The sequence below is a fragment of the Oryzias latipes genome, chromosome 7 (genome assembly GCF_002234675.1).
Source record: "Oryzias latipes chromosome 7, ASM223467v1".
In the NCBI taxonomy this organism is placed as follows: domain Eukaryota; kingdom Metazoa; phylum Chordata; class Actinopteri; order Beloniformes; family Adrianichthyidae; genus Oryzias; species Oryzias latipes.
The window spans coordinates 23819543-23847451 of NC_019865.2; the positions used below are offsets into that span (position 1 = coordinate 23819543).

General features: G+C 44.4%; 3 protein-coding genes across 5 annotated transcripts in view; 2 read left to right on the forward strand and 1 right to left on the reverse strand.

The window, feature by feature from the left end:
- The first annotated feature begins 1157 nt into the window (after positions 1-1157).
- LOC101161728 (homeodomain-interacting protein kinase 1) lies at positions 1158-13890 on the forward strand. Of its 3 annotated transcripts, none has more exons than XM_023956877.1 (16): positions 1158-1483; positions 3191-3921; positions 5403-5776; positions 5862-5985; positions 6924-7043; positions 7117-7203; positions 7273-7454; positions 7538-7688; positions 8587-8791; positions 8880-8998; positions 10190-10341; positions 10416-10562; positions 10727-10894; positions 11201-11406; positions 11569-11699; positions 13204-13890. In XM_023956877.1, exons 2-16 carry the CDS (start codon positions 3193-3195, stop codon positions 13609-13611), a joined length of 3303 nt encoding a protein of 1100 aa, XP_023812645.1. In that variant the 5' UTR covers positions 1158-1483; positions 3191-3192; the 3' UTR covers positions 13612-13890. The 3 variants fall into 3 exon arrangements, with proteins under 3 accessions (XP_023812645.1, XP_023812642.1, XP_023812644.1); XM_023956874.1 differs by having other exon boundaries at positions 1159-1483; positions 10187-10341; XM_023956876.1 differs by having other exon boundaries at positions 1159-1483; positions 7273-7451; positions 10187-10341.
- A 1899-nt stretch (positions 13891-15789) lies between these two features.
- Positions 15790-24338, reverse strand: sdf4 (stromal cell derived factor 4). Its single transcript, XM_004070902.4, has 7 exons — positions 24001-24338; positions 22847-23171; positions 19324-19460; positions 19136-19249; positions 18897-19055; positions 17581-17756; positions 15790-16646 (listed from the first exon to the last, which is right to left on the reverse strand). Exons 2-7 carry the CDS (start codon positions 23155-23157, stop codon positions 16470-16472), a joined length of 1074 nt encoding a protein of 357 aa, XP_004070950.1. The 5' UTR covers positions 23158-23171; positions 24001-24338; the 3' UTR covers positions 15790-16469.
- A 2541-nt stretch (positions 24339-26879) lies between these two features.
- Positions 26880-27909, forward strand: part of c1qtnf12 (C1q and TNF related 12) — a 31063-nt gene continuing 30033 nt past the window's right edge. Inside the window, exon 1 of the mRNA XM_004070903.3 lies at positions 26880-27885. Coding sequence (XP_004070951.1) covers positions 27709-27885 — 177 coding nt within the window. The 5' untranslated portion in view covers positions 26880-27708. The remainder of the gene's footprint in view (positions 27886-27909) is intronic.

A 27909-nucleotide genomic window follows, 5' to 3' on the forward strand; every position in this document is an offset into this window, starting at 1 on the left:
TACACAATTATTTGGATACAAAATTAAATAAAGTATACATTGTTTTATTTATTAAAAATAGGTTAAACTTATATATTTGAGTTTGTTATACCTTGATGCTTTAACCCCTTCATGCCTGAATTATTTCCAACTGTATAAAAAAATATTCTGCAATGTTTTTTTCTCTCTCATCCAAATGCAAAATTAAATGGAGTCTTGGATTCAATGGTACATTGTGAATTAGTAAAACACAGCATGAAGGGATTACATTTACATTATCTGGTGGTTGCTGAGGTACAGCAGCTGTTTATCCCTGCATGAATAACAAACAATAACTGCACGTTGCAAAGTTTTTGTTTTTATTACATTTTATGAATCAGTCATAAGTAATGTTTAATTATTTAGGGCAAAGATTTCTCCTAAAATAGGCCTATTAAATTAAAAAGTAAATAAAAGACAGTGAACCTCTAAGTAACTGGGTTAGAATGAGTCCAGCAGGTTCACTGATGATCAAGAATGAAAGAAATTCTATAAACAGGACTATTTGCTACTTAGGTTGTTGGTGTCACCCCCCCCCCCCCCCCCAAAAAAAAAAAACAACAACTAACTAACTACTGATGTGCAGGCCCTCTTTTGTTTCAGTTCCCTTGATTCGTTTTATGTTGAACGCTTTACCTAACACAACCCTCTGCATATGGGGTTGGGACATACAGCAAAGCATTATATTGTGTCCCCTTGTGGTCACATATTTTATTTTTTTTATTTTTATTTTACCTAAATACTTACATGTGTTGCATAAAACTTGTTTTTTCATTTTTTTATGCCAAAGAAAAGTCTTAACACCCCTTAAAGGTCAGATGTCAAAGTCAAAATTTCTCTAAATGGCATAATTTATCTATTATTTATTAACTTTAATTTATTTGTTTCTCTCTAGGAAACCATGTTTTAGTCTCTTTTGGTTGTTTCTATTTATTTTATTTTTTTAAGTGCTCCAATAAAAAGTTACCAAAATATCTACATATGTTTATTAGCCTATTTTAAATATTTGTTCAAAGCGTTCATCTATCTTTATTGTAAAAATGTCGAAGATAAAAGTCTCGCTCGTAAATGAGCAGAGTGGCACACTCGTGTAAATACACGATCTTGGTGCTGAAACTGTCCATCACGTCCTGCAGCTGCGCAGGAGAGGAAGTGGGTCGAGCGAAGCGGGTTGGGCCGCGAGCGAGGATGGAGCCGTGTCCGCGCGCCGCTTTTCCCCGCCATGGTGTCTGACGCTCCGGGGCTCATGCCGCACGCGCTTCCCGCTAGACGGACGATGTGACTGTGGAGTCGATGCCCGTCGCGAGCTAGCAGGCTGTCGGCTTGGTGAGCTCTGCGGCGGGGACGAGCTCGGGCACGGAGCTCCGCCGATTCGCTGCATTTCCACGCAGAGTCGAGAGAGAGAGGAGGATGATGATGATGAAGAGGCCTTAGATCTCCGTTCGGGAGCGGTGTGCGCTGTCAGGTACTACAGCTGTTGACACACACCTGGATTAATAGAAAATGAGGGGGGGAAAAAACGTTTAATTTGAGTGGTTTGTGTTCGAGTGTCCTCATTGGTTAATACCCCGCAAACTTTAGATGTTTTAATTTGGCAAATAAAAGTTTCTAAGAAAAATTACCCAACAGCCACTCTGATCCTTCAAGTTATTTACTCGCAAGTAATTAATAGCGTCACTAAATACTTAAAAAGAGGCCTCAAATATTGCTTTTCTAACCCTTCTCTTGACAAAAACCGTAAAAAATTAAAAAGTAAAATAAAAAAATAAAATAAAACCGTTTGTTCCTGAACAGTGGTTAGGTATCACTTGATATTTGATAAACAACGAACTTTTACATACAAAACGTTGACAAAAACTTTATCGATCTCAACAAATCTCTCTCAAAATAAAAACTGCGTTATAAATACATTGTTACAAGACTGTCTTTGTTTAAATGTCTGTATATTTATGCTTATACATTTACTTAAAAAAAACATCAAATAAACAAAGACAAAACAACATTCAGCGTGTCAGAAAAATTAAAAATTTCTTAAATCATCAGAAAAAATAAAGAAATTTAAACTGTCTACAAAATTAAGATTATTAAGGTGTAGTACTCAAATACTAGGTTTTTACTATTTTTATTTATTGTGACAAGCCTGGTTAGTATTAAACATAGATCATGGAGCTTTGTCAGATATTTTCCATGTAATGATATTATTCAAATGAGCTTTTTAGTTATAAACATGGTTGAGTTTAGTCAAATCTTTTGACATTTCTGACAAATTGGCACCAACTCAACTTGAATAAAAGTGACATTTGCCGTTTAACCTGACATTTTCTATGCAGTCTGGATCTGTTGCAAATAAAGTTCATGTATTTTTGTGAATCTACGGATTAAATTTGATGAACCAGATTTTTTTTTATTAGGGAATCTATCAGTATATATGTACTATATATGTATATAAGTATTATAATATATATTATAGTATGTAAACGAAGGCGTCGTTGACTCGTTTCTCTCTGTTCTGTTTCCGTTTTATTGTATTTATGAGAAAATACAAGTCCCCCACTCATGGGCATTGATATGTTTTTAATTGAAAATAAATATTCGATTTTCCCTTTGCTCACAGAAACCAAATCTAATTCATCTTTATATTGACAATTTTCAAATTAATTCATCAGATTCATCCATTTCTTGTGTTTTGGGTTATTTGAATGTCAAAATGTCCCATTTTATAGTCAGAACTTCTGGATTTTTTCTCTTCAAGTTGCTGGAAATGGAAAAACTATCAAATCATAATTGGAAATGGGCCGGATCACATAGTTTCTGTCAATCGATCGGACTTGGATGTTGTATCCCAATCAGGGATAAGATATTTCTTTTTTGATCATGGTTGTATATTTCCAGCGTGTTATTACAGACTGTGCTCCATGACACGCAGACTTTCTAGTCTGGACCTTCAGATACTTGTTGAACTGGATATATTTGTTTCTAAAGAAGTACAAATGTTTTAGGCTTCCGCTACTGAATTTCACAAACTTCTCAAGGGAAGGGATTCTAGCTCTAAGGTCTGTAGTTAAGATCTACAGGTAGTTATGGCAGGTTAGCTGCCTTGCTCATTGACAGAAGCCAGAAAACGGGAGTGAGCCAGCTGCAGGGACATCACAGCCTCTCCTTTGCTCCACAGACATGGCGTCCCAACTCCAGGGCTTCTCCTCTCCCTCCGTATCGTCCAGTGGCTATTCCCGTTCAAAGCGGCTGAAGGTGGAGAACCCCGCCTGGGAGGTGTCCAATCAGCTGCCAGATAACGCCTACTACCAGCACAGCCCGTCCCAAGGGGCCGCCCCCTCCACCTCCGGCTCCTGCTTCATCCCGCTGTACAACTCCATCCAGGTCCCTCCACCCGCCGCTAGCTCTCGAGAGCAGACGGTGGTGCGGGCCGCCGACAGCACCGGCAGCCTCCACGCACCGCCCTCCTCCTCATCGTCCTCTTCCTCCTCCAGCCGCAACCCCAAGGATGCAGAGTCCTCTCAGGCCTGCGACCTTCCCCCGAAGCAGTACAGCTTGAAGAGGAAGAGCGAGGAGGTGGACAGCAGCGACAGCGTCCAGATACTGGAGGAGCTCTCGGCACCCGTGGTCTCGAACCGCGCGGGCGGCGGCGGCGGCACCACCACCGCTCAGTCCATAGCACACTCCACCTCCACCACCAAGAGCAGCAACTCCCACAGCGAGGGCGACTACCAGCTGGTGCAGCACGAGATCCTGTGCTCCATGTCCAACAGCTACGAGGTGCTGGAGTTTCTGGGGCGCGGCACCTTCGGGCAGGTGGCCAAATGCTGGAAGAGGGGCACGAATGAGATCGTGGCCATAAAAATCTTGAAGAACCACCCTTCGTATGCTCGACAAGGCCAAATTGAGGTGTGTAGGAATGATTGATGTTCCTTTATGTTGAGCTAAACTCTTCAGATTTTGTCCCCAGTTGTTTGTGATCCAATAGGAATCAGCAGTTTTGTGTTGGTCCCTGAATTTGTCCCGCTGGTATCAGTTTTTAGTGGTTCAATGGTCTCATCAGTTCAGGTGTAGGAAGGACTTTAGCTTCTGTTTCTCCTGCTCAAGCTCTGATGTTTTACCAAAACATATGTTGGGACTTTAAGTCACAATTGCCCTCATTGGATGATCATTCGGGCCAAAAATGGGCAAACAAACGGGGCACACAAGTGGCTCGCATAAAAAAAAGAAATCGTAGATCGATCAGTCAGCCTTTTCCAGGGGCACGCCGCAGGCGACAGGTCCTAGCAGACATGTAGACAACACGCAATTCTACGTTCATGTGACGCAACATCAGAAACGCGCTAAATGTGCATTCTTGAACATGCATCACTTTTATGGTGTTCGCACTGGGAAAGCAGGGAGGGGCTTCTTTTTGTTCTACTGTTTACTAGTGCACGTCTGCCACCTACAGCTGGAAGAGGCTTTTAGTGCGAAACCTTTTCCTTCACAGCTCTATTCGGATATATGAAACACTTGGTGTCATAGAATACCAGCCGGACACGAAGCCAATGGATTGTTTTCTCCTCCCTGATCAGTTTGCAAACGGTTAGGACTTCCATGAATGACAACACGCTACCCACACATCACTACACAAATCCGAGTCTCTGATTGGTCAAAGCAAGACCTGCTTTAACTTTCAACGCACGTTCAGTGGCAGCACGTTTTGTCCGTAGAACCCAAAAGCGGTCGGAGAAACTTGCGCAGCGTTTCATGAAGGCGAGAGTTTTAAACACGGGAGCCGTAAACGCGTGTTTACGTGTGTTCACCTAGACTTTGGAAGTGATCGCTTGAACGCACAGTGCTGCTGGCGCTGTGGAGGTAGCTTAAGAGCAAGTACAGGTACGGGGGGGTCGTACAGATGTTTCCTTTTTTTAAGTGTTGTTTGATGTTTTTCATGTGATACGTCTGTGGTCTATTGAGGAAAATAGACAGTCAGAGCGTGTGTAGCTTGTGTGTGCGTGCTACGAGTGTCCTATGGGCTCTTATGTATCACGTGTTCATCTCATGTGAGTTCGGGACTCGTCTGCGGTCAGTAAGGAGCCGGTTCTGTGGCCCAAGGGCACCGGATGACAGCATCACTGTTGCTTGATAAGTGCGTGGAACGTCTGTTAGCCGTACAAATACATCGCGGTACACATGCACGCCAATCGTATGTTTCATTTCTATGACGCCTCTCATGAGCCTAAAGGCAACTTTAGACCCATCTGCCCTCCTCGCTCCTCCCTACGACCCTCCACGGGCCTGGACGACCCAAATTGTGACTGAGATCGCTCGCATCTCTGCTTTTGCCTTGTCTCGTGTCGCTGGTCGACCTCCAGTGACACGGCCCTTCGTCTTTCACCCCGCAGGTGAGCATCCTCAGCCGTCTGAGCACGGAGAACGCCGACGAGTTCAACTTTGTCCGCTCGTACGAGTGTTTCCAGCACAAGAACCACACGTGCCTTGTGTTCGAGATGCTGGAGCAGAACCTCTATGACTTCCTGAAGCACAGCAAGTTCAGCCCGCTGCTGCTGAAGTGCATCCGGCCCATCTTGCAGCAGGTGGCCACGGCTCTGATGAAGCTGAAGAGTCTGGGGCTGATCCACGCGGACCTGAAGCCCGAGAACATCATGCTGGTGGACCCTCTGCGGCAGCCTTACAGGGTCAAGGTTATTGATTTTGGCTCTGCCAGCCACGTCTCCAAAGCCGTTTGCTCCACTTACCTGCAGTCGCGGTATTACAGGTGAGGATTTGGGGCGGTGGCTCTACAGTCACAGCAGCATTTGCATCTCCGTGGAACCATTTGGTGGTTTCTGTCTCTCTTGCAGGGCTCCAGAGATCATTCTGGGTCTTCCCTTCTGTGAAGCTATTGACATGTGGTCCTTGGGATGCGTCATTGCAGAGCTGTTTCTGGGATGGCCTCTTTATCCGGGGGCCTCAGAGTATGATCAGGTTAGCTTTTGCTCTTACTAACACTTATTATGGCCCGCAGCAGCAGTCACTGACTGCAAGGACCATAGGGTTTTCACAGTTGGAAAGATTTCGGCGCCTTTTGTTTTTTGTTTTTTCCTACTTCCTAACTTTAGAGACCCACGTGCACCTTTTTTTGATTTATGGCAAAGTATTCAAGGTGGTCTTTTAACTATGATTGTGCTGTTTTTTAGGACATAGGACAGTTTCTGCACAGCAGCAGGAGTTTTAGAAATTCCCGTCTGAGTTGTGGGTTAGGGTTAGGGACCGACCCCTCTTCCCCTCCCCATTGCTGGGAGCTGGGAGAGATTGTGGCGCGCCCAGCTTACGAATAACCTCTTTCCCCAACGCCATTGCTTCGTCCTGATTCGCAACAATTTGAATAAAGAAATGTCAATTTCAGCTTCATTTTCACCATTTTCATTGGAGTGGATCTTTGAGAAAGACTCTTCTAAGATCATCGGTACCATACGTGACCCCTGAGTGCAGTTCATTTGGCCGGCGGTGGCTCTGTTCCATGCTCGGGCGCGTTTAGGTGAACTGTGCAGCTTGTTAGCCTGGTAGCCACAGTTCTGGATTCTGGTGTGAACGCCAAACGTTCCAGGTGCAGTTCTTTAAAGTTAGTTCAACAAATAGCAGTCAAACATCCATGTGCTCCACCAGAAAGACCTTCAAATATTCAAAAAGGTTCTGTAAGATGGAATGATTTGAAATCTAAGATTGTTTTAATTTGAAATCTTTTGTTATCCTAAAACTTTCCCGAACATGTACCAGATTTTAAATAAAGATTAGTGTAAAAATCGATTTTTAATGACATCTCAGGAGTTTTTCGGTCACAGATGGTACAGATGGAAAAAACCGACCCAGAAGAGGTCACTTCCCTCATGTGGGTCACGCCTTCTCCCCCTGGTTTCTCTCAGATTCGCTACATTTCTCAGACTCAAGGCCTTCCGGCAGAGTACCTGCTGAGCGCCGGAACCAAGACGAGCCGCTTCTTCAACAGGGGCCCCGACTCAAGCTACCCTCTCTGGAAACTAAAAGTAGGCGACTGGACAGAAACGCAAACATGCATTTTTATGGTTCATGCAATAACGCTCAGCTGTTTTCCTGCAGACACCTGCAGAGCACGAGGCAGAGATGGGCATCAAGTCGAAGGAGGCTAGAAAGTACATCTTTAACTGCCTGGATGATATGATGCAGGTGGGTTTAGGTCCCCTCACAGGTAGGGCCCCCACACCGGAGTGTTTGACCAACGCTGGGCTCCTGCAGGTCAACATGACAACCCTGGAGGGCAGCGACATCCTGGCCGAGAAGGCCGACCGCCGCGAGTTCATAGACCTGCTGAAGAAGATGCTGACCCTGGACGCGGACAAGAGAATCACGCCCATGAAGACGCTGAACCACCCCTTCGTTACCATGACGCACCTGCTGCACTTCCCCCACAGCTCGCAGTGAGACCGCTTCTTCAGGTGCAGAGCGACGTCCCGCTGGCTGCTTGTCTGACCGACCGTTTCTCCTTTGTTTTTCAAAACAGTGTCAAGTCCTGCTTCCAAAATATGGACATTTGCAAGCGCAGGTGCAGCGCCTTCGAGAACGGCAAAAACATGTTTGCCGGCAACAGCACGCCCAGCGCAGCCGCCAACCTCACCGTCACGTTCAGCAGCCAGCTCAACCAACACAACCAGGTGAGCGCTGGCCCGTTCTTCTGAAAGACGTGGGTTACTCGCCGGCGCGTTGGAAAGGATTTCCAGAAATGTCCTGCTTTCATTTGGTTTGGATAGAAAAGCTCAGTTCACCTAGTAACCACTAGGTGTTTGATTTCTCGGCGATATTCGCCGACGTTTAACGCCTCGTGACTAAACAAAGGGCACCAATGAGAGTGTGCACACCGACGCGAAAAAACGCCACACATCAAAGCGTCAAAAAAAAAAAAACGCCTCGGGTTCGTTTTTTTTTTTTTTTGACGCCTCGCGTCGAAATCTATTCGACCAATGAGAATGGTGCTTTTGCACACGTGTCTGGAGCTTCTGAAGTTACAGTAAAACACAACTTGGGGGCGCTCAAACACAAAACTGCCTTGCTGAGCACACATACCAGCGAAGAAGATAGACGCCAAGTAGCGTCTACACTGCCGCGAAGAAATATGACGGACATTCTAAAATATCCCCGAACCAAGCACCAGTTGGAGCTACTGGTGCTTGAAATGTTCATGTTTTCTTTGTTTGATTCTGACAACCGTGTAAATACTTGCTCTCTTCTTCTGAGAGAAAAGCGACTTTAAGAAGCGTAAAGTTGCGCAGCGCCACCTTGTGTACAGGGGTATTTCTGTTTAATATTAAGCGCCATCTAATGTCAGGGAATGAAATTGCATGTTCCCTCGGCTCATCGTCAGCGAAAATCGCCTGGGTGTGAACACAAAAAACGTGGCGAAAAACGCTGGCGAATAACGCCTGGCGAATATTCGTCCCGGTGTGTACGGGCCTTTAGATTTGAGGGTAGCATTGAAAGACTTGCAGCAGCCTGGTGACTTGTACTCTAATGACTTGTTAAATGAGGGCCCTTTCCTCACCTCATGTTTTTCAGATGGCCTCCACAGGAGGTCAGTCCCTGTCCCTGAGCAGCAATGTGCCGCTGCTGAACTACCAACCCGGCCTCTACCAGCAGGCCACCATCAACATCCCGGGCCTGACCCAGCAGGGCGTTCCTCTGCAGACCCGGCCAACCCAGCTGTGTACTCAGACCGAGCCCTTCCAGCAGACTCTCATCGTTTGCCCACCGACCATACAAGGTGAGAACAAGGGGAGGAAAAAAACAGGACCTGACACCCCCCCCCCCCCCCCCCGCCCCTTATTTATTTATTTATTTTTCTACTAAAGGCCTTCAAACTGCCAACAAGCCGTCTGGCTATCCAGTGAGGATGGACAACTCGGTACCACTAGTCCCTCAGAACCAGTCCTCCCAGTCTCTTCATATCCAGCCCAGCATGCTGACACAGGTTGGTCGCATAGGGGAAAAAAAATACAACTTTCATTTGTTTGATGTTTATTACCCCAAAATTAAGACAAAAGTGAAGATGGCCCTAAATAACAAACTTATAAATAACAAACTTATATAACAATACTTTAGTATTAACAGAAGAGGCATTTTATTACAAAATCAGAAAGCAGTGACTATCGTATTTCATGATCAATGGGGGCAGCATGGCATTTCTAAAGTGCTGCTGGCGCCATGCGCAGCACTCGACAAACACGTCCTACAGGAAACCACTGCTGCCTCATTGAGTTCAGATCCATCGGGCGGGAATTGCAGAGGCACGCGGAGCGATCCGGGCCTCAATAAACCCCCCAGTGGGCCGGAGTGGTCTTCTGCCGCAGTGCAAGTAGTGACTTTCTGATGACAGACAGAATTTGTGCTCAGTGAATTTAAACATGCATGTGCAGTGACGTGTGTATCAGAAGATGTCCGATTGGCTGTTCTGCATGTCAATCAAATCACGTACTAATCATGAGAATTTTGATTCGCTGACAAATTTCTTTGAAGTATATTTTTATTTTTTTGGTTATTTATCTTTGCTGGCCTGCGATCTACCCTCATGTCCTTGAAGACCCGTCAATCGTGATCGACGTGATGAGCACCCCTGCTCAAAGGGGTTCAAAGCTCCATGAGCTCACAGCGGCCCTCAGTGAGCTCATGGAGCTTGTGTGTTTGCACACACACATGGGAATTATGGCCCGGGATCGCCAGGCCCCCCCTGCCCGTGTCAACAGTCCAACGCGCTGCTACCGTACGATTTCTGACAATCAGACGGTGGCAGTAGGACGGCAGCACAGAGGCAGGGGGGTGGCTGGAGGGGGGCAGTCTGAAGATGGCTGATCATCAGATCGGACTATGGAGACCCTCCTATCAGTCGGTTATAACGCTGCCGACTTCCTGCCATCGTGCGACCTCCAAATGTGGCTGGGCAGCCACTTGCCCAATGTTGCCCTAAACTAGCTTGTAGTAGTAGTAACTAAGCTAGTAACTTAGCTTTTTTAGATTACTTCATGGAAATCAAAAGATAATTGGAAGTTCCTGCCAGATTTTTTTGGATTCAGCCAAAAAACAAAAATGTAAAGGAGACTTCAGAAATGACTCATCCTCCTTTAGAGGTTTGATCTGTTTCTGTTTGTTTGCTTTCATGCAGCAGGGCTGGCCTGCAGGAACCCAGCAGATCCTCATCCCCTCCACATGGCAGCAGATGCCGGGCATTTCCATCCACAACCCGGGGCAGGCGGGGGTCCTCACCGACTCACCTGTGGGGGCGCCATTATCTGAAAGCCAGCAGGCTTCGGGGTGGAGGTGGGTTCGCCATCGACTCAAATATGTTTGGGGATTTGCGACTGACGGCTCCCACGTGACTTTATCTCGTTTAGGGGTCGTCACGGTAACCAGTTTGATGGGCAGCAGGAGTCTGGGGTCAGCTGTCACACCGTCACCCAGTACCACAGCTCAGGGACTGGTCACACCAGACCCCAGGTGGGGAAAAGGCCGAAGGCTCGTCATGCTGAGAGCAGAGCCAGGTATGGCGTCTGTCCATCACCCACTCCTGCCGTTTGTTTTTCCACATTCATGTGGACTGGTGGGATATTAACTCAGCAGTAAAAAAACAAAATAAAACAGTTATAATTGTTATAAAGATGTGACATCGTGAAGTCTCCCACCATCCTCCTCCTCCTCCCTCCAGGCCGGTGTCTTCCGTCCATTCGGGCTCCAGCGTGGTCCACAGCACTTCTTTTCCTGGAGACCAGTCTCAGCCCATCATCATCTCTGACACGCCCAGTCCTGCAGTCAGCATCATCACCATCCACAGCGACTCTGAGGATGACGAGGAGACGAAGGCCTCCACCACCTGGTGAGCACCTTTGAATGAAACCAACAGAAGATACGGGAAAACCGAAAATAAATCTACAAAGTAAAAAATGCAAAAGTAATTCAAAAAGAATGTTGGTGTAATAAAACGATTTTATTTTTGAGACATTGTTTCAGTCAGAGCTGCCCCAGCAACGCACGTTTAAGCGGGCTATATAAATGTAGTTTGATTCCAAGTCAAATTGATCACAAACTTGTTAATTTTTCTCACAGTTTCTCTGAAGTAGTTACCGGTTCGGTGAGATAAATCCTCAAGTGTGTTTCTGTGTCCTCTTGCCGCCTCCTGCAGCTCTGGCACGAGTCAGAGGACCAACGTGATCAGCTGTGTGACCGTGCACGACTCCCATGACTCGGACTCGTCCAACAGCAGCCCGCTGAGCCCCAAAACCGCCACACAGCCCAGCAAGTCTCTGGCTGTCATCATGCCCTCTGTGAAGGCTCAGCCTGCAGAGAACGCTGCGCTCAAGGCGGCAGCAGCGGCGGCGGCAGCTCCAGGTCCATACAACAACAAAACATTTAGGTTTTTAGAATGAAATCTAACAAATGATGAAGGTGTGATCTTTTGGATGGATTACGGTCAACAAGCTTAAACTTGAGGTCATTCATAATTTTGAAGTGTGCTCTCATTTTTCACGGGATCTCCTCTGCTTCTCCTAGATCAAGCCGCTGGGGCTTCTGGGAAACCAAAGAAGGCCTCCGCTCAGGCCTCTGCGCGGCCAGGAGACGCCGCCAGCGACTGGCCCCATCGAGGCGCATCCAGCAGATCTCAGCCGCTCAACCTGAGTCAGGTAAAGGGGTCTGAGGAGCAGGTATCAGGACGTCGAGCCCCCGTCCCCCCCAGGAGAAAAAAGAAAAAGTTTCTAAGGGAAAAAAAACCCTGAGAAAACGAATTTAAAAGAAACATTTAAAAATATTCATTTTTGTTGAAAAGCATTTTCTTAAAATGAGAAATGTGTTTTCCTTATTAATGGAAACCTATAACCCTTGTGCTATCTTAGATGACCCCACCCTTACTTTGACGTGTTCTCCCTACCATGACAAAGGTGGATAAAGGTGGAAAGATTTCAAGTAATCCATGGACACCAGTGAAGATCACAGATCATTGAAGAAAAAAGGTTCAGAGCACTGTCTAGTGGGTCTAGATGACCCAACTCCAAATGTTAGAGTGCCTAGGATAGCACAAGGGTTAAAAAAGCTTTATTTAAAAAATAAAGTGAAATTAACCATAAAGTTTTTATTCAAAGACATATGAAATATTACTTCACACTTTCAACATTAAAGATAAAAACATATTTGGAATCAGTCTCATTGTTTTGATCTTGTTGCAGTTTAACTTTTTAAACTTGAAGATGAAACTAACTTTGCTGGATTGCTTAGTGCGTGGGAAACCAGGGTTCAATTCCCGGGCGCAATGAGCTTCATCCAGTGTGGGTCCTTGGACAAGACCCTTCATGAATCCACAAGGGGGCCCAAGCCCGTGCCTGTGCCTGTCCCCAGCCCGGATGTACTACAGGGTTGTGTCAGGAAGGGCATCTGGTGTAACACTCTGCCAAACTCAACGTGTTGATCAGTGAAGGCTGATTCTCTGTGGCGACGGCTGAAGGGAATAGCTGAAACATCCTGGTAAAGAAGGAACACACCCTTGTCATTTTTAAATTTGATTGGTCCAAATCAGTCTGAGTCAACGTCTCTATGGCAACCACTCTCACCAATCAGGAGTGAGCTTGTTAGAGATCCACAGCCCTACCACAGAGCAAGAATGGCTGACTACCAACTGTGGGATTTTGGCTTCTCGGGACCGGTGGGTGTGCCAGGGGGGGGGAGGGGTCAGTCAGTCCAGTTCCCATCTACAGTCAGTGGCCAGGGGACTGTTAAGTCTGTTGGTCGTCATAGCAACAGCCCCCATCTTCATGTCCTGCCTCTGCTTTGTGATTTGATTAGCTAACCTTTTAGCCAACCTCACAACCTTAAAAGTAACCTTTAATTCTGATTTCCTAACTTTTTCTTTTTTTTTTTTTATGGAAATTCTCCTGTTGGATTTCCTTCCTGCCTTCACCTTATCTAAACTGCCTCAGGGTTCACTTGCAAGTGAAGTTAGAGCTTCAATTACATCAGACTGATCCAGAAAATGCTTTAAAGTCTTAAAGACCCGATCCAATTTTTCTGAAGATGGAGCACACCAGCTTAAAACTCCTTTCTTAGTATTTCTGTCTTCAAAGTGTTGTGAATCAGGAGCAGACAAAAACATGCTGTTTGAAGCGGAGCTTAATCGTTGTCATCTGTTGTTTTCAGCCGTCTGTAATGCCGTCCCCCCAAAACCAACCAGGAAGCAGCAGCTCTCTGAGACGCCAGCCCACCTACCCGCCGGCCTCCTCCCACTCATCCTACCGCCTCCACGAAAGCTCCGCCTTCTTCGGCTCAACCCCAAACCTGTATGCCTACCCGGCCTCTGCCGCTCTGGCCTCTGTGTCCCAGGCTGTCGACCAAATGCAGGGCTGCCCGTCCCACCATAGCCGGGTGGGCGGAGCTTACTCCTCCCTCGCCCTGCTGCAGAAAAGCACTAGTTTAACCCTCCCAGGGTCCGTTCCAGCCCAGTACACCATCCAGCAGCAGCAGCAGCAGCACCCGCTGGGGGTCCCGGCTTCCCAACGCTCCAGTGCCGCCTACCAGAGAAAACTCAACCAGTTTCCGTACCAGTGAAACGGCGCCGTTCCCACAGCAACTTCAGGTGAGCACAAGGTCCTCTTAGGCGGCGGCGAAACGGCTTTTCACCCTGAGAGATTGTCCACTTCCAGAACACAAACGGGACATTTGAATCGCCCCGACACTTCCTCCAGCTCTGCGGCGATGGCGGAGACGCCGAACGGTGGTTTTAACGACACTGCTGGTTAAAGCGGATTCAACATCACACCTGACACACAACAGAAACATCAACACAACCTCAAGGTTGAAACTTTCTGCTTTTAGTGAAAAACAAAAGAAAAAAAAAGAAACTGCTGCTGCTAGCAAACATTTCTCATTAAATCACTGATTATAGTAGCTTATTTATTATTTCTAAACCCTGAAAATTAGGATTTCTGGGTAAAATGTTACTGTAAAACAATTGTTTTTAAATCAATGGTACAAGTATTTAAATTCCAAACAAAGCTCATATTCTCAGCATTTGATGGTTTTTTTTGTGTGTTTTTTGTGAGTAAAATGAGATATTTGTGCTATAAACTACATTCTAGTCCAGGGGTCTGCAACCTTTAACACTTCATGACCCACTTGGGTTTATTTTTTTATTATTTGTTTTTTTTTTTACTACAGTTTTACTTCACAAAACACCGATTTGCATTTATTTTAATATTATGATAGATATAAATGTTTTTTTTTTCTTCTGCATAAATTAGAGAAAATTTCCTATGAAAATGAAATTGTTTATATCTTTTGACAGAGGTTCACATGACTTCCTTTCAAAGTAAAAGACACCTTGTCCCACATAGGATCCTCTCAATGCAGCAAATGTCATAGTAGGCAGGGAGATGTCAGCGATGGTAAAAATACATATATGTATAAAGTTTATTTGACCATTTGTGGTGCATCTCAGCCAGAAATGTGTCAATCTAACCAACGTTACATAAAACCACAGCTAATTAACCCTTGTGCTATCCTAGGCACTTTAACATTGGGAGTTGGGTCATCTAGACCCACTAGACAGTGCTCTGAACCTTTTTTCTTCAATGATTTGTGAACCTCACTGGTTTCCATGGATTACATGAAATCTTTCCACCTTTATCCACCTTTGTCATGGTAGGGAGAACACGTCAATGTAAGGGTGGGGTCATCTAAGATAGCACAAGGGTTCTACTGTAACTTTCTGACCGTATGTCGCTCTCAAAAACCAAAAAAAACAAACGTCGCCTTTTAATCGGCGTGCTTCGAGTAGTACTGACCTCCAAATTGCTCAAAAATCTGTCAAAATGTTCGACTTGGATGTCTTGGTGGTTTATTGAAGCATCATGGGTATTAGTAGTACAGTATAGTATGGTTGTCAGGAGCCTCATGGAGTGATAGGAACTATTTATAAATGAGTTAAACTTCTCTGACTGTTCAGTTTTGCTGCAGGTTACTTTCGTAACCCTTGTGCCATCCTATGACCCCACCCTTACATTGACGTGTTTACCCTACCATGACAAAGGTGGATAAAGGTGGAAAGATTTCATGTTATCCATGGACACCAGTGAAGATCACAAATCATTGAAGAAAAAAGGTTCAGAGCACTGTCTAGTGGGTCTAGATGACCCCCAATGGTAAAGGCCCTAGGATAGCACAAGGGTTAAAGTAGAAACCTTTAAAGGAGGGGTCAAAGCGCTGCATGTGGTGCCAGCTCCTCCGGTTGCAGACCCCTGCTATAGTTTCACCACTTTTTCCCAGATTTGGGAATTCTATGGTGTTATGGGTCAGTTCCTGTTGCTGTATTGAATGTAGTGAGCGTGTATTTGACATGTACTCTGAAAAACAGAAGCTGTAGCCGTGTAATGCTGTGTCATTGTGGGGATTTTTTTTTATATTTATCTAGACTCAGACATTTTTTTTTTTCAACCTAATTTTTTCTCATCTGCAGCCACATGTTCCTCTTTCAACTTTAAAAAAAATCCTCCTTGTCTTGTGGTGTTTGTGAACTCATGCGCGCGCGGACGACCGGATCCTGTCAGAGTTTTAGTGGCTTAGGTTCACGTTTAGGATCCAACAGAAACGTGATGTTGTGTACGTCGGAGGTTTCTTTGGTCTGTGTTGTGAAGTGCTTCCTGATGGATTTCACAATAAAGCTTAACATCAAAACCTGCAATCAAAAGTCAGATTTTATTTACAGCCACATTAATGAATAGGGAAAAGAACGGCAAAAGATTGACTTTATTGATATTTTAATATAATTTTAGAACATTTTTATAAAGCTGTCACATTCAGTAACAAATCTTATTTTACAATTAGACCGAGTCGACCAAAAAAAAAAAAAAACTCCACAGGAAAGAGAAGTGCAGGAATGTCTGACTGTCCGTACGTTGGAGGAGCACAGGGAGGTGTTGAGGAGTCTGCAGGAGAATAAATATATGGATGTTCCTCCAGGAGGGAGGACGATGGAGAACTCAAAGGCTGGATCTCGCCTCACATGACAGAGATACAAATATCTGCTGGCTTTTTCCTCTAGATGATGCAAATATGAGTGTTTTATGTCTACACGTGATCTTTAGTGCAACAACATGAGCTCCAGGTGACAGACGGGGCATGAATGCTTTCAGGACGTGGTCTCCATGGGGACAGTTACATTACTCAGCTCGTCTGTGAATGACTCAGCAAGAAATTGGATTATATACAAAGTGATCGGGGCTCGATAATGTGTGATTATTCCACAACATAAATAAACCAGAGACTCACACACATGCAGACTGAATTGGCTTTGATGTTTGGGGGAAGTCCAATATCTGGAGTTAGCAGTGAAAAAGTGCACACCAGCAGGGTGCGCTCCTCCTGTCCTGTTTTTGTCCCTGAAGTGTGAGGATGGAGGAGGCGGGCCCTCAGAACTCCTCGTGCACGTTCCGGGCGTAGTCCATCAGCTTGCTGCCGGTGAAGTACTCGCTGTAGCGCAGAATCTCCTCCAGCTCCAGGTGGCGGTTCTGGTTCTCGTCTGCGACGGCGATCATCTGCTTGGCCTCGTTCAGAGCGTTGTGCTCGTTCATGGGGTCCATGTACTCCTGAGGGCGAGGGGGCGGAGAGAGGAGCGTAAACGGAACACGCTTCTATTCCAGCTGCAGAACGACGCGTCGATGCAGCCCAAGATTTGAAACATCTATTTATAATGAATCAATATTTTGGTTTAATCAGAAAATGGTGTCAGAAGAATATTCAATATAGGCACGAATAAAGAAGTAGGTTTTTAAATAAAAACGACTAATTAATTTAATATTGAGTATTATTTTGTATTTACAGATTTATGAATGAATAGTTCTATTTTAAATCATTAAAAAAAGCTCTCTATTCACAAAAACTGAATGCTCTCTAGATCCTCCCCTATTAGAGTTGTTCTGTCATAGGGCTGCTAAAAACTGTTACGAGCTCTCTGATTTTGATTGGTCAAAGAGACGCTGATGTCACAAGACAACCAATACAGGTACGGTAGGAGAAACACATGCTGCCTTCATGACGTCAGCGTCAAGCTGCGTTCACGCCGCCCTCTGCACGGCCCGTTCAAGCGACCTCTTCTAGTCTGCCTATGTCTATGTAAGCGCGTGCATTTCGGGCTTCAAGCTCTCATGTTCATGCAGAACTATGGACGATTCTACGCTCGTTTTTGGGCTCTACATACAAAACGACAGTGATAATGATCATGGAGGCGACGTGAAGAACTGCGGTTTGTCTCGGCTGGACGACAAGTCTTTCAATTCTGGGAACAGAGCAGAAAGAGTCCAGAGAGTCGCATCACTCGAACATTTCACACCAACAGTAGGTGGCGGACATGAGCCCGTAAACAGTAGTAGAAGAAGAAGAAGGCCCTCCCTGCTTGTCCGGTGGAAACACCATGGGTAAGAATGTGCTTGAATGCACGTCACGTGTCCTGTGTGAACGTAGCGGCAGACGTGTGCGGGCGTGCTGGTTTCTAGGTGGGAAGTGGGCGATGGAGGCCGTTACCTCCAGCTCTGCCATGGTGACGATGCCGTCGCGGTTGGCGTCGATGACCTCTTCAAACTCCTTCTTCCTCTCCTTCACCCAGTCGTCGTCCACGTCCTGAGCGTGCTGGTTCTCCACGGTGCCGAAAGGCAAGGAGATGAACTCCGACACAGTCAGCTTCTTATCGCCGTCCTGGTCTGCACACAAACCCACAGAGGGAGGGAGGCTTCAGCTGCAGCCTTGAAGCAGATCGCTCACAAAGTCAAAACTTCTAGAAATCCCTTTAACCTTCTGCTCACGCAGAGGAAACCTTCATGTCTGATCCAGACAGAAACTTCTCCACCCCAGAAGGTCACGTCCTTTTTTTCTGTTCGTTTTGAAAAACATTTTGCATATCCATACAATAGCAAAGACTGCTTTCTTTAGATTGTTTGCATATCCTCGTCTATAGGACAGCGACGGTCTTCAGTCTCTGACAACCAGAGGGACTTCTCTTTTAACTTTTGTTTAGCTCTCCACTAAAATCTACTTTCAAGTCATAATTTCAGTAGAAATGTCTCCCCAGCTGCTCAGGAAGGCCTTTGATTCTAAGAAATGCTTTATGTCCTCTGCGTGACTTCATTCCCAGCTCGGCTCAGTCATTTCAGAATAAGAACTTCCTGTAGGGCAGAGGCTGTCTTTTAATTTGGCAGTCTCAGAATCTATGGTTAACTCAGAAAAGGCAGTTTTGTTGGGGGTTTGGGGTCGTCTGGGCCCATAGAGGGTCATAGAGGAGAGCGGCTGCATCTTTAAGGCAGGCGCGTCTTGCAGTAAGTAACCTTAGGGGGCGTCATCATAATGGAACGTACCATTGTGGTGCGTGTACTACGTTTTTGTGGTCAACTATTGGTCCCTTGCAGCGTGCCGTAGAGAAACTGCATGGACGCCTTCCCTCTACAGGCTCACAGAGTTGTCCATGACCTTGATATTTCAGTTGGGACTGAGGCTGTGACCTTTCTTTTTAATCTGCTGGATTATTGATGATGTTCTGGATCTGCTGATCATCTACAGCCCTCTCATGCTTTCAGGAGCGACTCCTTTTCCCTCTGATCGATTTCTTTCCATCCCCTCTCTGACATTTCAGCGACTTTTGACTCGAATAAAAACAGTCGATGTATTTTCTACTCAAACTCTTCAAAGAATCTGTGCAGTCCTACAGTGAGTGGTATAAACGGAATGATTGGAGAGAATTTGAACAGGAAAGAATACGTTTTGGATTATTCGTAGTCTATCTGCTGGTTTGGTTTAGGCCTTGAACCAACAACTCGAGTGCTTAAAATCACTAATCAGCGTCGTACCGAGGTCTCGCACGATCTCCTTGACCATGTACTGCAGCATTCCTCTGCTGTGCTCGGGGTGGAGGAAGGACAGGAACTCCTGCTCGTTCAGCAGCTGATCCGTGGGGTGGTTGTCCGCCTGGAACCAGCGGTCCTTCAGGCTCTCCAGCACCTCCTGAGCTGCAGAACGCACACAGAGCTTCAGAGCTTCAGCCGCTGAAAGTTAAGCCTGACAGAGGGGGGAGGGGGGTTGCACTCACTTTCCTCGTCCAGTTTCAGATCTTCGTTTTTCTTTATCTTCTCTGCCACCTCTTTCTCGTTGAAGCCTTTGCTGGCCAGAAACTTCACTCGGTACTCGTCCCAGGTCACATGACCTGGACACAAGAGGGTGACATGTGACTCCAACGAGCCTCCTCTGAGGGGTGGCAACCTGCGAGGTCCGGCTTACCGTCGCCGTCCGGATCCACGGCACGGAAACTGTTCTTGTTCTCCGTCTGGGCTTCCAGGAAGTGCTCCTCGGTCTTCTCCATGATCCAGCGCTGCATCTCCTTGGCGCTGACACTCCGGTCTTTGTTGGCATCAACTCTGGAGAGAGAAAAACACTTTATACCGTCGAGAAACCCAACGGTTACGGGAGAAATGGATCCAATTCAACCTAAAAAAAAACACTAGGAAGTAAACGGAGATTCGCTTTGCTCTTTAAGAACAAACACGGCGGTTATTTAGTCCTTCTCTTTGCTGTTATTAACCTCATCACTACGGCTGAAACCAGAATCCAATACTTTGTCCCAATCTGTTCCTGAATAACTGAGTACGATTATTTGTGATGTCCAAACTACAAACTTTATTGATTTGTATACCCTACGGCTATCAGACCACAGAGCCCAGCTGTTTAGCCATCTTAATAAATAAAGCAGAATTTAGGAGACATAAACTATAATTATTACTCTAAAATTGCAGTAAACCAATGCAAAAGCAATAAACCAAATGTGTTACCGTCACCGAAAGTACAGACAGTGTGTTATTTTGGTGTCTTCTACTGTAACTAGTTAGCAAAACTTTGAGGATGGGAAAACTGTGGAGAACATTTTCAGGATTTGTTGTAAAATGAAACAAAACAACAGTGGCGTTTATGATTTGTTTACTGCTGGAGTTAACCAGGAAGTTGACGGAAAAACTTTGGAGTGTGACATTATTTAAAGTAGTACATAACCAATCTGTTATGTTTTATTGATTCTGATTTCCTGTTTTAAATCAAAGGTAGAAAAATATTATTTTACATATAGCAACCAAACATAAAATACTGAATAGTAATAATCCTGGTTTGACCTGTGAATCAAATTAGATCAACTATCCACAGCCTTAACTCATCACATCCCTGTGGAAGGATTGGAACCGGCAGCTGCAGGTCACTGATGTTTGGGCTCTCAGGCACACCTGTGCTGTTTTCAGTGCAGAGTTTGCTTTTATAGCTGCATGTTGGCGTGTGGAGATCCAGCTTGGACCTTGGAATGAACCTTCACGTGTTGCAGACTAACAGGACAGTAAAGGGTTGAATCTGGGAGGAAGAGAAGTGGCATCATCTTCATCCTTTTGGGGTAAATGCACAGAAATTGTCACTGCTGATAAACAGCAGTTTATCCAAACAGATGGAATCTATTCCCCTTTTTGGAAAGAATAAAGATGCCATTTTTCCAACCAAAGTAACTGAAACTGACATTTGCTACATATGCTATTTTTAATCAAACCAAACAGTAGAGATTTACTCCCATGCAGCTGTCAGTCCAGATTGTTTTAGGGAGTTTTACTTTCTGTGACTTTCCTGGAATGCAGACAGACCAGTTGGATTTTAGCAGCTCTTCCTTTTGCTCTGCGTTACCCAGACACTGTGAAGCACTTCCTGCAACAACACTGTACGCACAGCTGTCATCCAGCAATGTCAGGATTCAACAAAAATAACAGCAGCGGTTCGCAAAGACGTCCCACATTTGCGGCGAGAGCTTTATTTTGAAAGTCAGCAGGGAGAGGAAATAGGTCAAACGGTTTAAACACTCCTGATCTAAGATGCAGAAAACAATCAAAGTAAAGCAGCTTTGCAAAAAACAAAACCACATTCAGAATGATGCTTCTCTATTCATGTGACTGAAATGCAAAGTGTAGAGTTGATGAAGTGTAGAAATAATGTTTGATTGTGTTTTATTTTGAAAGGAGTTTACAAAACGCAAACATTAAAGGGACAAAGGAGCAAACACTGAGTGTTTGCAGTGAGAATGTAGCGAACATGAATTCAGTTACGCCTGTGGATACTGTAAATAGATCCCAAAAACAAACAGCTCTGAAATACAGGATCCAAATATGTGTTTAATATTTGTAGAAGTTCATTTTACATGCAACATGTAACATCACTAAAAAAACAGCACTTCTCTGGTTAGTCCTTTAGTTCTGGTTAGTTTTCTCTCAGTCTTCAGAATCCATGAAAAGGTTATTAGAATAATAACAATAATGTCAAAAAGCTGCTACGCCTGCTGTGCTCATGAAGACAAACTAGACAGTTAAAACTGTGAAAACGAATGGAGTTTTCACCATTATTAAACAGGAATCAAGTGTTTCTGCTGTAACAGCATGTTGGTTAGTCATTAGATGACTATAAAAAGAGATTTCTTTATTGTCTGCGACAAAAGAAAGCCCGTTTTGATAGTTTGAAGTTTAAATAATGTAATAAATACTTGTAAAAATTAAGAAAAAAAAGAAGAGGGAGAGCAACAAGACACTAACTACAATCAAAATAATACTGTTGTTAAAAGCAAAGAAAACTTGACATGTAGCCACGCCCTGGAGTCAAAGTCAAAGTCCCGCTGTCTGTCTCACACCTAGGTGTGCGACATTTGTTCTCCGCATTTGAATCATCCCCTGGGGGAGCGGTGAGCTGCAGACACAGCCGCGCTGGTTTTACCCCCCAATCCAACCCTTTAATGCTGAGTGTCAAGCAGGGAGGCATTGGGTCCCATTTTTAAAGTCAAACTCACAATTCAATTGCTTTTCCAATCCAGGGCACTACATAGTGCCGCACTATCTAGTTTTTTTAGTAGTTAGGGATTACTGTGGGAATTCAGACACGGCCATAAACGTCTATAGAGAAATAAACAGCTAACGCTCAGTCTTTCTATTTATCAGAATACCCATTCTTGCTCCACTACCTTTTTTTTCAATATCTTCTTGATAATCCTCATAGTTAAAACATTTTATTTCCTTTATTGCCAGTTATTCAAGTTATAAGCTGACCAATCGGATGCCTCAATAAAAGTATCTGGTCTCACATCCGACATTTAAAACATTTGATTGATAGATTCCAGGCCTGCTTTCAAGTGGTAGGGGGTGGGGGTAAAATGTTAAGCTTTTAACAGCAGAGACACCTAAATAACACCCATTCTTTGACATAACGTAAAGCATCAACCGTTTAATCAATCATCTGACTCAGACACGGAAAAAAATGGCTTTTCATATCAGTTTTCCACTAATATGCAACACATTGCAAACATAACGGCGCAAAGCCACTTTCTGTGCTTCAGAATCCGCTGAAATTACTTTGATCGCATAAACCAGGGGTGTCAAACTCCAGGCCTTCGAGGGCTGGAGTTCTACTTGTTTTCCAACCAAGCTGCCACTGAAGCTCCTTGTTGGCTAAACACACCCGATCCAGGTAATCAACAGCAGATAAGGCAGGGTTTCTGGAAAACCAGCTGGAGGCCTGGAGTTTGACACCCTCGGCATAAACGGTTGAAGAGTTCCAGTACACAAAAGGATGTCAACAAGGGTGAACTCAGAAAAGAGGAGAGTAAAGGGACACCTTTTTTCCCTAACTACCAGTACTAAAACCTATATAGTGCGGCACTATGTAGTGGCCTGGATCAGCACACCTTTTATTCTCTTCTATCTCGATGTGACCACACAGAATAAAACTGAAATCTTACTTGGTAAAGATCTCGATAAGCTTCTTCCTGTTCCTCCTTGGCTCAGAGTCTTCATCAAACTCTTCCATGTCTTTTCCCAGGAAGACCTCCTGATGGAAGTCCTTGTTGAGGTGACCATCCCGCTCCATTTTCAGCCCGTTCAGGTGGTCCGGAGGCAGAATCTCATTTTCGTCTTTGTCCTTGCTGACAGGAACCTTATCTTTGGAGGCGGACATGTTGGCTGGGCGTGCGTTTATCGCATGGAGCAGCAGGAAAACGCAGACGCAGAAAGTCAGGAGGTTTCTGGACCACATATTCCTCCAAACAGCCATGGCTGGTACTGGACCTGAGGGGAACAGAAAGCATGGGGTCACGTAAACCAACGTTAAAAAGTGAAGTTTGTTTAACTTGTATGTTGTGTTCAAGGACACATTTTCTTTATTTAGTTTTGTGGCTGCCTCATATTACGTTACATGATACAATAATAATATATATTTTAAATTGCTAAAAGATAAATATAAGGAGAAAAACAGCAATATCATAAAGCATCAGAGAATGATTGTAATATTCTAGCAGTTATGAAATTCTGTTATAAAAGGGGAACTTTACGCTTAAGGCTCGAAGTCCGATGAGAAAGGTTAATTTTAATGATTTAATCTATTAGTTTTGCTCAAATAGAAACCCAGTCTCCTCCCTTTAGGTTTTAATATTTGCTGTTTAAATATAAACCCACGCAGAAGTCCGGAATTTGTTTAGTTTTCCAATTACGATTACAAACTTGGCTTAAACAAATTTACCTATGGGTCATTTAACGCAACAAGAAGTTTCCAGAATGAGAATTGATATAAAGTAAACATTGTGGTGCGTTTGCAGACAGCCACGTAAAGTCGTAAATGAAACTTACACCAACCCTCACTTAGTTTCCCCGCAGGCTTTGCTTAATTGTCTACTTTTACTCTATTTTATTAACAAAATATATAAATGTAACGATGTCAGAGGAATCTAATTTCAGTTTTTGAAGTTAATTTAGCCATACCGTAAGTAAGTTAATTGAGTTACTTCAAAGCTAGTTTGCCTGTGGCTAACCACCTGGTTAACGATACCTACGGGTTTCTTAAGGGTATGAGCCACAATCCTCATAATTGGCAGAAAAATACGGCAGTTGAACAACCAACCTGTCTGTAAACGTCTCACTGAAGGGAAGGGACGTCTGGTCGGAGGAGGTGGTCTGCGGCAGATCAGCTGTGTCACACAGGTTAGCTAACGTCGGGCTGTGACAGGGACTCCACCGGGGATCTGCAGTGGCTCTCGGACTGTCAGTTCCTGTACACGTGGCTCCACCACAGGTCCCTCCCTCCACAATGCGGGCCGCCTTACTCTCTCACTGCACCGGGGCACCGGTGGCGGACTGAAACAAGCACGCGCTGAGTCACCAATTCCTGTTTGTTGTGTTCCCCCTTCAGTTGAACTGCTAGCAGATTAGCCGCTAACGCTGCGAAGAGAAAGTGGCCTGAAATCTCCAAAAGTGATATCCGGAATGCACTTTCAAAATAAAAGCCCCCCCCCCCCCCCCCTTACATTTAATTTAATAAAAACATTTGATTATAGATTTAGAAAAGTGTTTTGGTGTTTTGTATGTGTGTGTAAATATTCTTTGCTCTTAAGTATGACATGACTTTCTTTCTTTTCTTATATTGAAAGGCATACTTTAAACAGCTAAGTTGAAACCACTGGCAACCGACACTATGATTACCAAATAGTCAGTATTCAGTTATTATCAATAACACCTTCTGGTTTACACATATAAACCATACAGATAGATGATCCAACTAATGACTAAACTATAATGAAGGCAAGAAACTGCACTATAAAACCTTGAAAAAGATGGATATGTAGTCAACCTTGGACACATTGAAGCTTACACAGACACAAGAATTTCTGGCTTTTATTGATGCATCAAGAAAACCCAAAACAGACCAGTTTTAAAAAGAAACTAGACATGCATGAATCGGAAGTGACAAGCTGAACACACGACAGACTGATTAAAATGTTGAAAATAGATGCAAACATATCAAAATAGGCCAAAAGGGTTTAAAAAAAATGTTTAAAAGGCTTTATCTAAAGGGAGGGTTAAATATATTACAAACTGTCACTTTAAAGTAAAAAACTAAACTTTAAAAACCTACTCCACTGTTGGCACAGAGTAAACCTGCCCTCATTTTCCATCATCGCTCTCCCGCTAGCTTACAGCCCTTCACACCACCAACCTAATATTATTGGTGCAAAAATAATAATAATAATAACATTAGTGGTGCAATAAAAATGGCAAGCAATATTGGAGCTATCCAGCCGTGCTGAGCCACATAGTAACTTCATAAATCTATTTTTCTGGATCAGGACGGAGCGGAGTGGGCAGCTAATGGCCCACGCAGCATATTTTCTACATCACAAATACAGTTTTCTTTTCTTTTTTCAAACTGCATGTCTTCCTCGGCTCCTGAATCGCAAAGATTTGAATTTAGAAAAACCCAGAAATGGGGTTATTTTTCTTAATATATGTCCTGCATCATGGATAAAATGAAACATGTTAAAAACACCAAAACACAATTTACAATCGGAACGTGTCTTTAAGGAGGAAACTAAAGAGTTGGGAGAATTTAGTTGCTAAAACAATTTATAGAAAGGACGGTATGAGAAAAACATAGAAAACATGTTCCTTCTGATGCTCACAAACAACAAATTAGTAACTTTATTCTTCACTTGCAAGCTTAATTGAGTTTGACTTCACTTTTTAACTTAAAAACAATTGGTTCTGTGTTAGTCGAACTTTTCTGCAGCTCTTAGTCCTCCAAAGGCTTTTCAGCAAACCCCGGAAGCACAACAATCGCACTTTGGAGTCTGGAAACACTGGAGGGACTGTCTTTTTACTTGTCATTGTAATTAAGGTTTTTATAGTGTGGTATGTATATGTAATCTTTTTATCTTGGTATTTAATCTTATCCTTTTTTAATTAATTTATTTTTATTAAGTATTTTTTATTAAATTTTTTTATTAACTGGAACTATACACTGTACCTCAGCTGTGTATTCTTGACACTGTATTTTTTTTAAATGTGGTGGGTCTGTGTACTCCTTTTTACTGATTGGACTATGAGTCTGGAATAAATTCTATGAATCTATCTATCTATCTATTACTAAGGAATCAGCATTTCTGCAGTTCAGCACTGCTCCTCTAGATGGCACTGCGTGAGAACGGTATTTGTGAGTGCCTGACACACTGGTTTTAGAAAATGTGTTTTATTTAAACTTGAAAAATTTGCGTTTGAACCACATTTATGGCTCAAGTATATGTGACCCTTGTGCTACCCTAGGCATTTTAACATTGGAAGTTGGGTCATCTAGACCCACTAGACAGTGCGCTGAACCTTTTTTCTTCAATGATTTGTGATCGTCACTGGTGTCCATGGATTACATGAAATCTTTCCACCTTTATCCACCTTTGTCATGTTAGGGAGAACACGTCAATGTAAGGGTGGGGTCATCCAAGATAGCACAAGGGTTAAATTAATTTAAAAAAGATTAAAACAATGTATTTAATAACTGATTTCGTAAACATTTTAGCTGGACTGCGACCAACAAGTATTAGGTCAGAATTACAGCATTAGCAAAAAGTAGTTTATTTGAGTTTACTACAAGTATACTTAATCTATACTGAAAGTGGAGCAGTATACCTGAAGTTTACTAAATAAAATAAACTTCAAATGTCCTACTTTGAAGTTTAAGAATGCAAACTTTTATTTTTATTTTTTTTAAAAATAAGAAACTTAAAGAAGACATTAAAAGAAAAGGGAGGTTCATGCATTTGTTTGCTGTTTTCAGCTTGGATCCATCTGCAGGGCTTTGGTTGGAGCCAAAATTATAGCAAAAAACAGACGCAGACAAATACAATTTATTGTCTGTCAGAGAGCCTGCGCAGCTCGAGCATTTGGGCTATGAGATAAAACAGAGCTGAATATGCTTGTAGGGCTGCTTGGAGGGAGACACACAAGGCAGGGAGAGGGAGGGGGGGGCAAGGGGGAGGGAGAATGAGAGATGATAAAACCCCGCTGAGAGCCCTCCTGGAAGCTCAGAGCAAAGTAGCAACAGAGACAGGAGGCGCGAGGGAATCAGGCGAGCCGGCATCATAACGGATTCGCAGAAAAAGGTGCGAGCTGCACCTGAGCCAGAGGGGAGGAGACACCCTGAAGCCTGTGGAGTCTGACGGAGGAGACCGGCTTCAAACCCACCAGAAGAAGGCTTGGAGGAAGTTTTGGACCGCTACCTTGCATCCCTGCAGACTCGGACACCACGACCTGGCCTGCGTCTTTGGATGAGACTTTTGAGGACCTGAGAGAAAACAGGACAAAGTGAAGGAGGAAAGCAGTTCTATCATCCCTCACAGACCACCCTCAGCTCGGGACGCCCCTCCTCCCTGCCTCCCCCTGTTTGCCCCCCCCCCCTGTGCCCCCCCATACCCTTTGTCCAGTGAACCTCACCCCCCGACAGAGTAGAAAGCGTGAAAAATCTCACTAATGGTTTTATTTGCTGTCAGATCTGTGCAGATTTGTCATTCCCCTGACGCATTTCATAGTTGAGTAAGCCTGCTTGGCTCTCTTGGCGAGACCCAGCAGTGCCCCTGCAGCTCTGTGCAGGCTGAGAGCTCATCAAGAGGGGAGGAACGGCAGCAGCAGCAGCAGTCAGACAGACAGTCTCTTGGATAAGAAGTCCCTGGAGCTGCATTTTTCCACTCCACTTTCCCGCCCTGTCTTCGCTCGTGGGCATCCTCACGTCTCTACGGCTGGTCCTCCCATCCAGAAGACCTGAGCTGGATCGAGAGCCCTGACGATGAGGTGTGGGCCTCTGACCGTGGTGGCGGCGGTGCTCTGGACTCAGTGTGTCCTTTTGCAGGGGGCGGATGCCAGGAAGGAGAGAAAAAGGCCAAAGGAGGTCACGCCGCAACAGACGGAGACCCACAACCGAACTCTCTCCAACAGCGAAGAAGTCGGTGGAGGCTCCAAGGGAGTGAGTTTCACATCCAATTTAAGC

What these genes read in the sequence shown, in the direction of transcription:
- LOC101161728 (XM_023956874.1), top strand. Translation starts at nt 3,193, where the DNA reads ATGGCGTCCCAACTCCAGGGCTTCTCCTCTCCCTCCGTATCGTCCAGT. An exon ending in CAGCAGGCTTCGGGGTGGAG is followed by an intron (nt 10,342 to 10,415) that starts GTGGGTTCGCCA and finishes TATCTCGTTTAG; the next exon opens with GGGTCGTCACGGTAACCAGT. An exon ending in CATGCTGAGAGCAGAGCCAG is followed by an intron (nt 10,563 to 10,726) that starts GTATGGCGTCTG and finishes TCCTCCCTCCAG; the next exon opens with GCCGGTGTCTTCCGTCCATT.
- sdf4 (XM_004070902.4), bottom strand. Translation starts at nt 23,157, where the DNA reads ATGGCTGTTTGGAGGAATATGTGGTCCAGAAACCTCCTGACTTTCTGC. An exon ending in CTTATCGAGATCTTTACCAA is followed by an intron (nt 19,461 to 22,846) that starts GTAAGATTTCAG and finishes TTCTCTCTCCAG; the next exon opens with AGTTGATGCCAACAAAGACC. An exon ending in GGAGATCGTGCGAGACCTCG is followed by an intron (nt 17,757 to 18,896) that starts GTACGACGCTGA and finishes GTTTGTGTGCAG; the next exon opens with ACCAGGACGGCGATAAGAAG.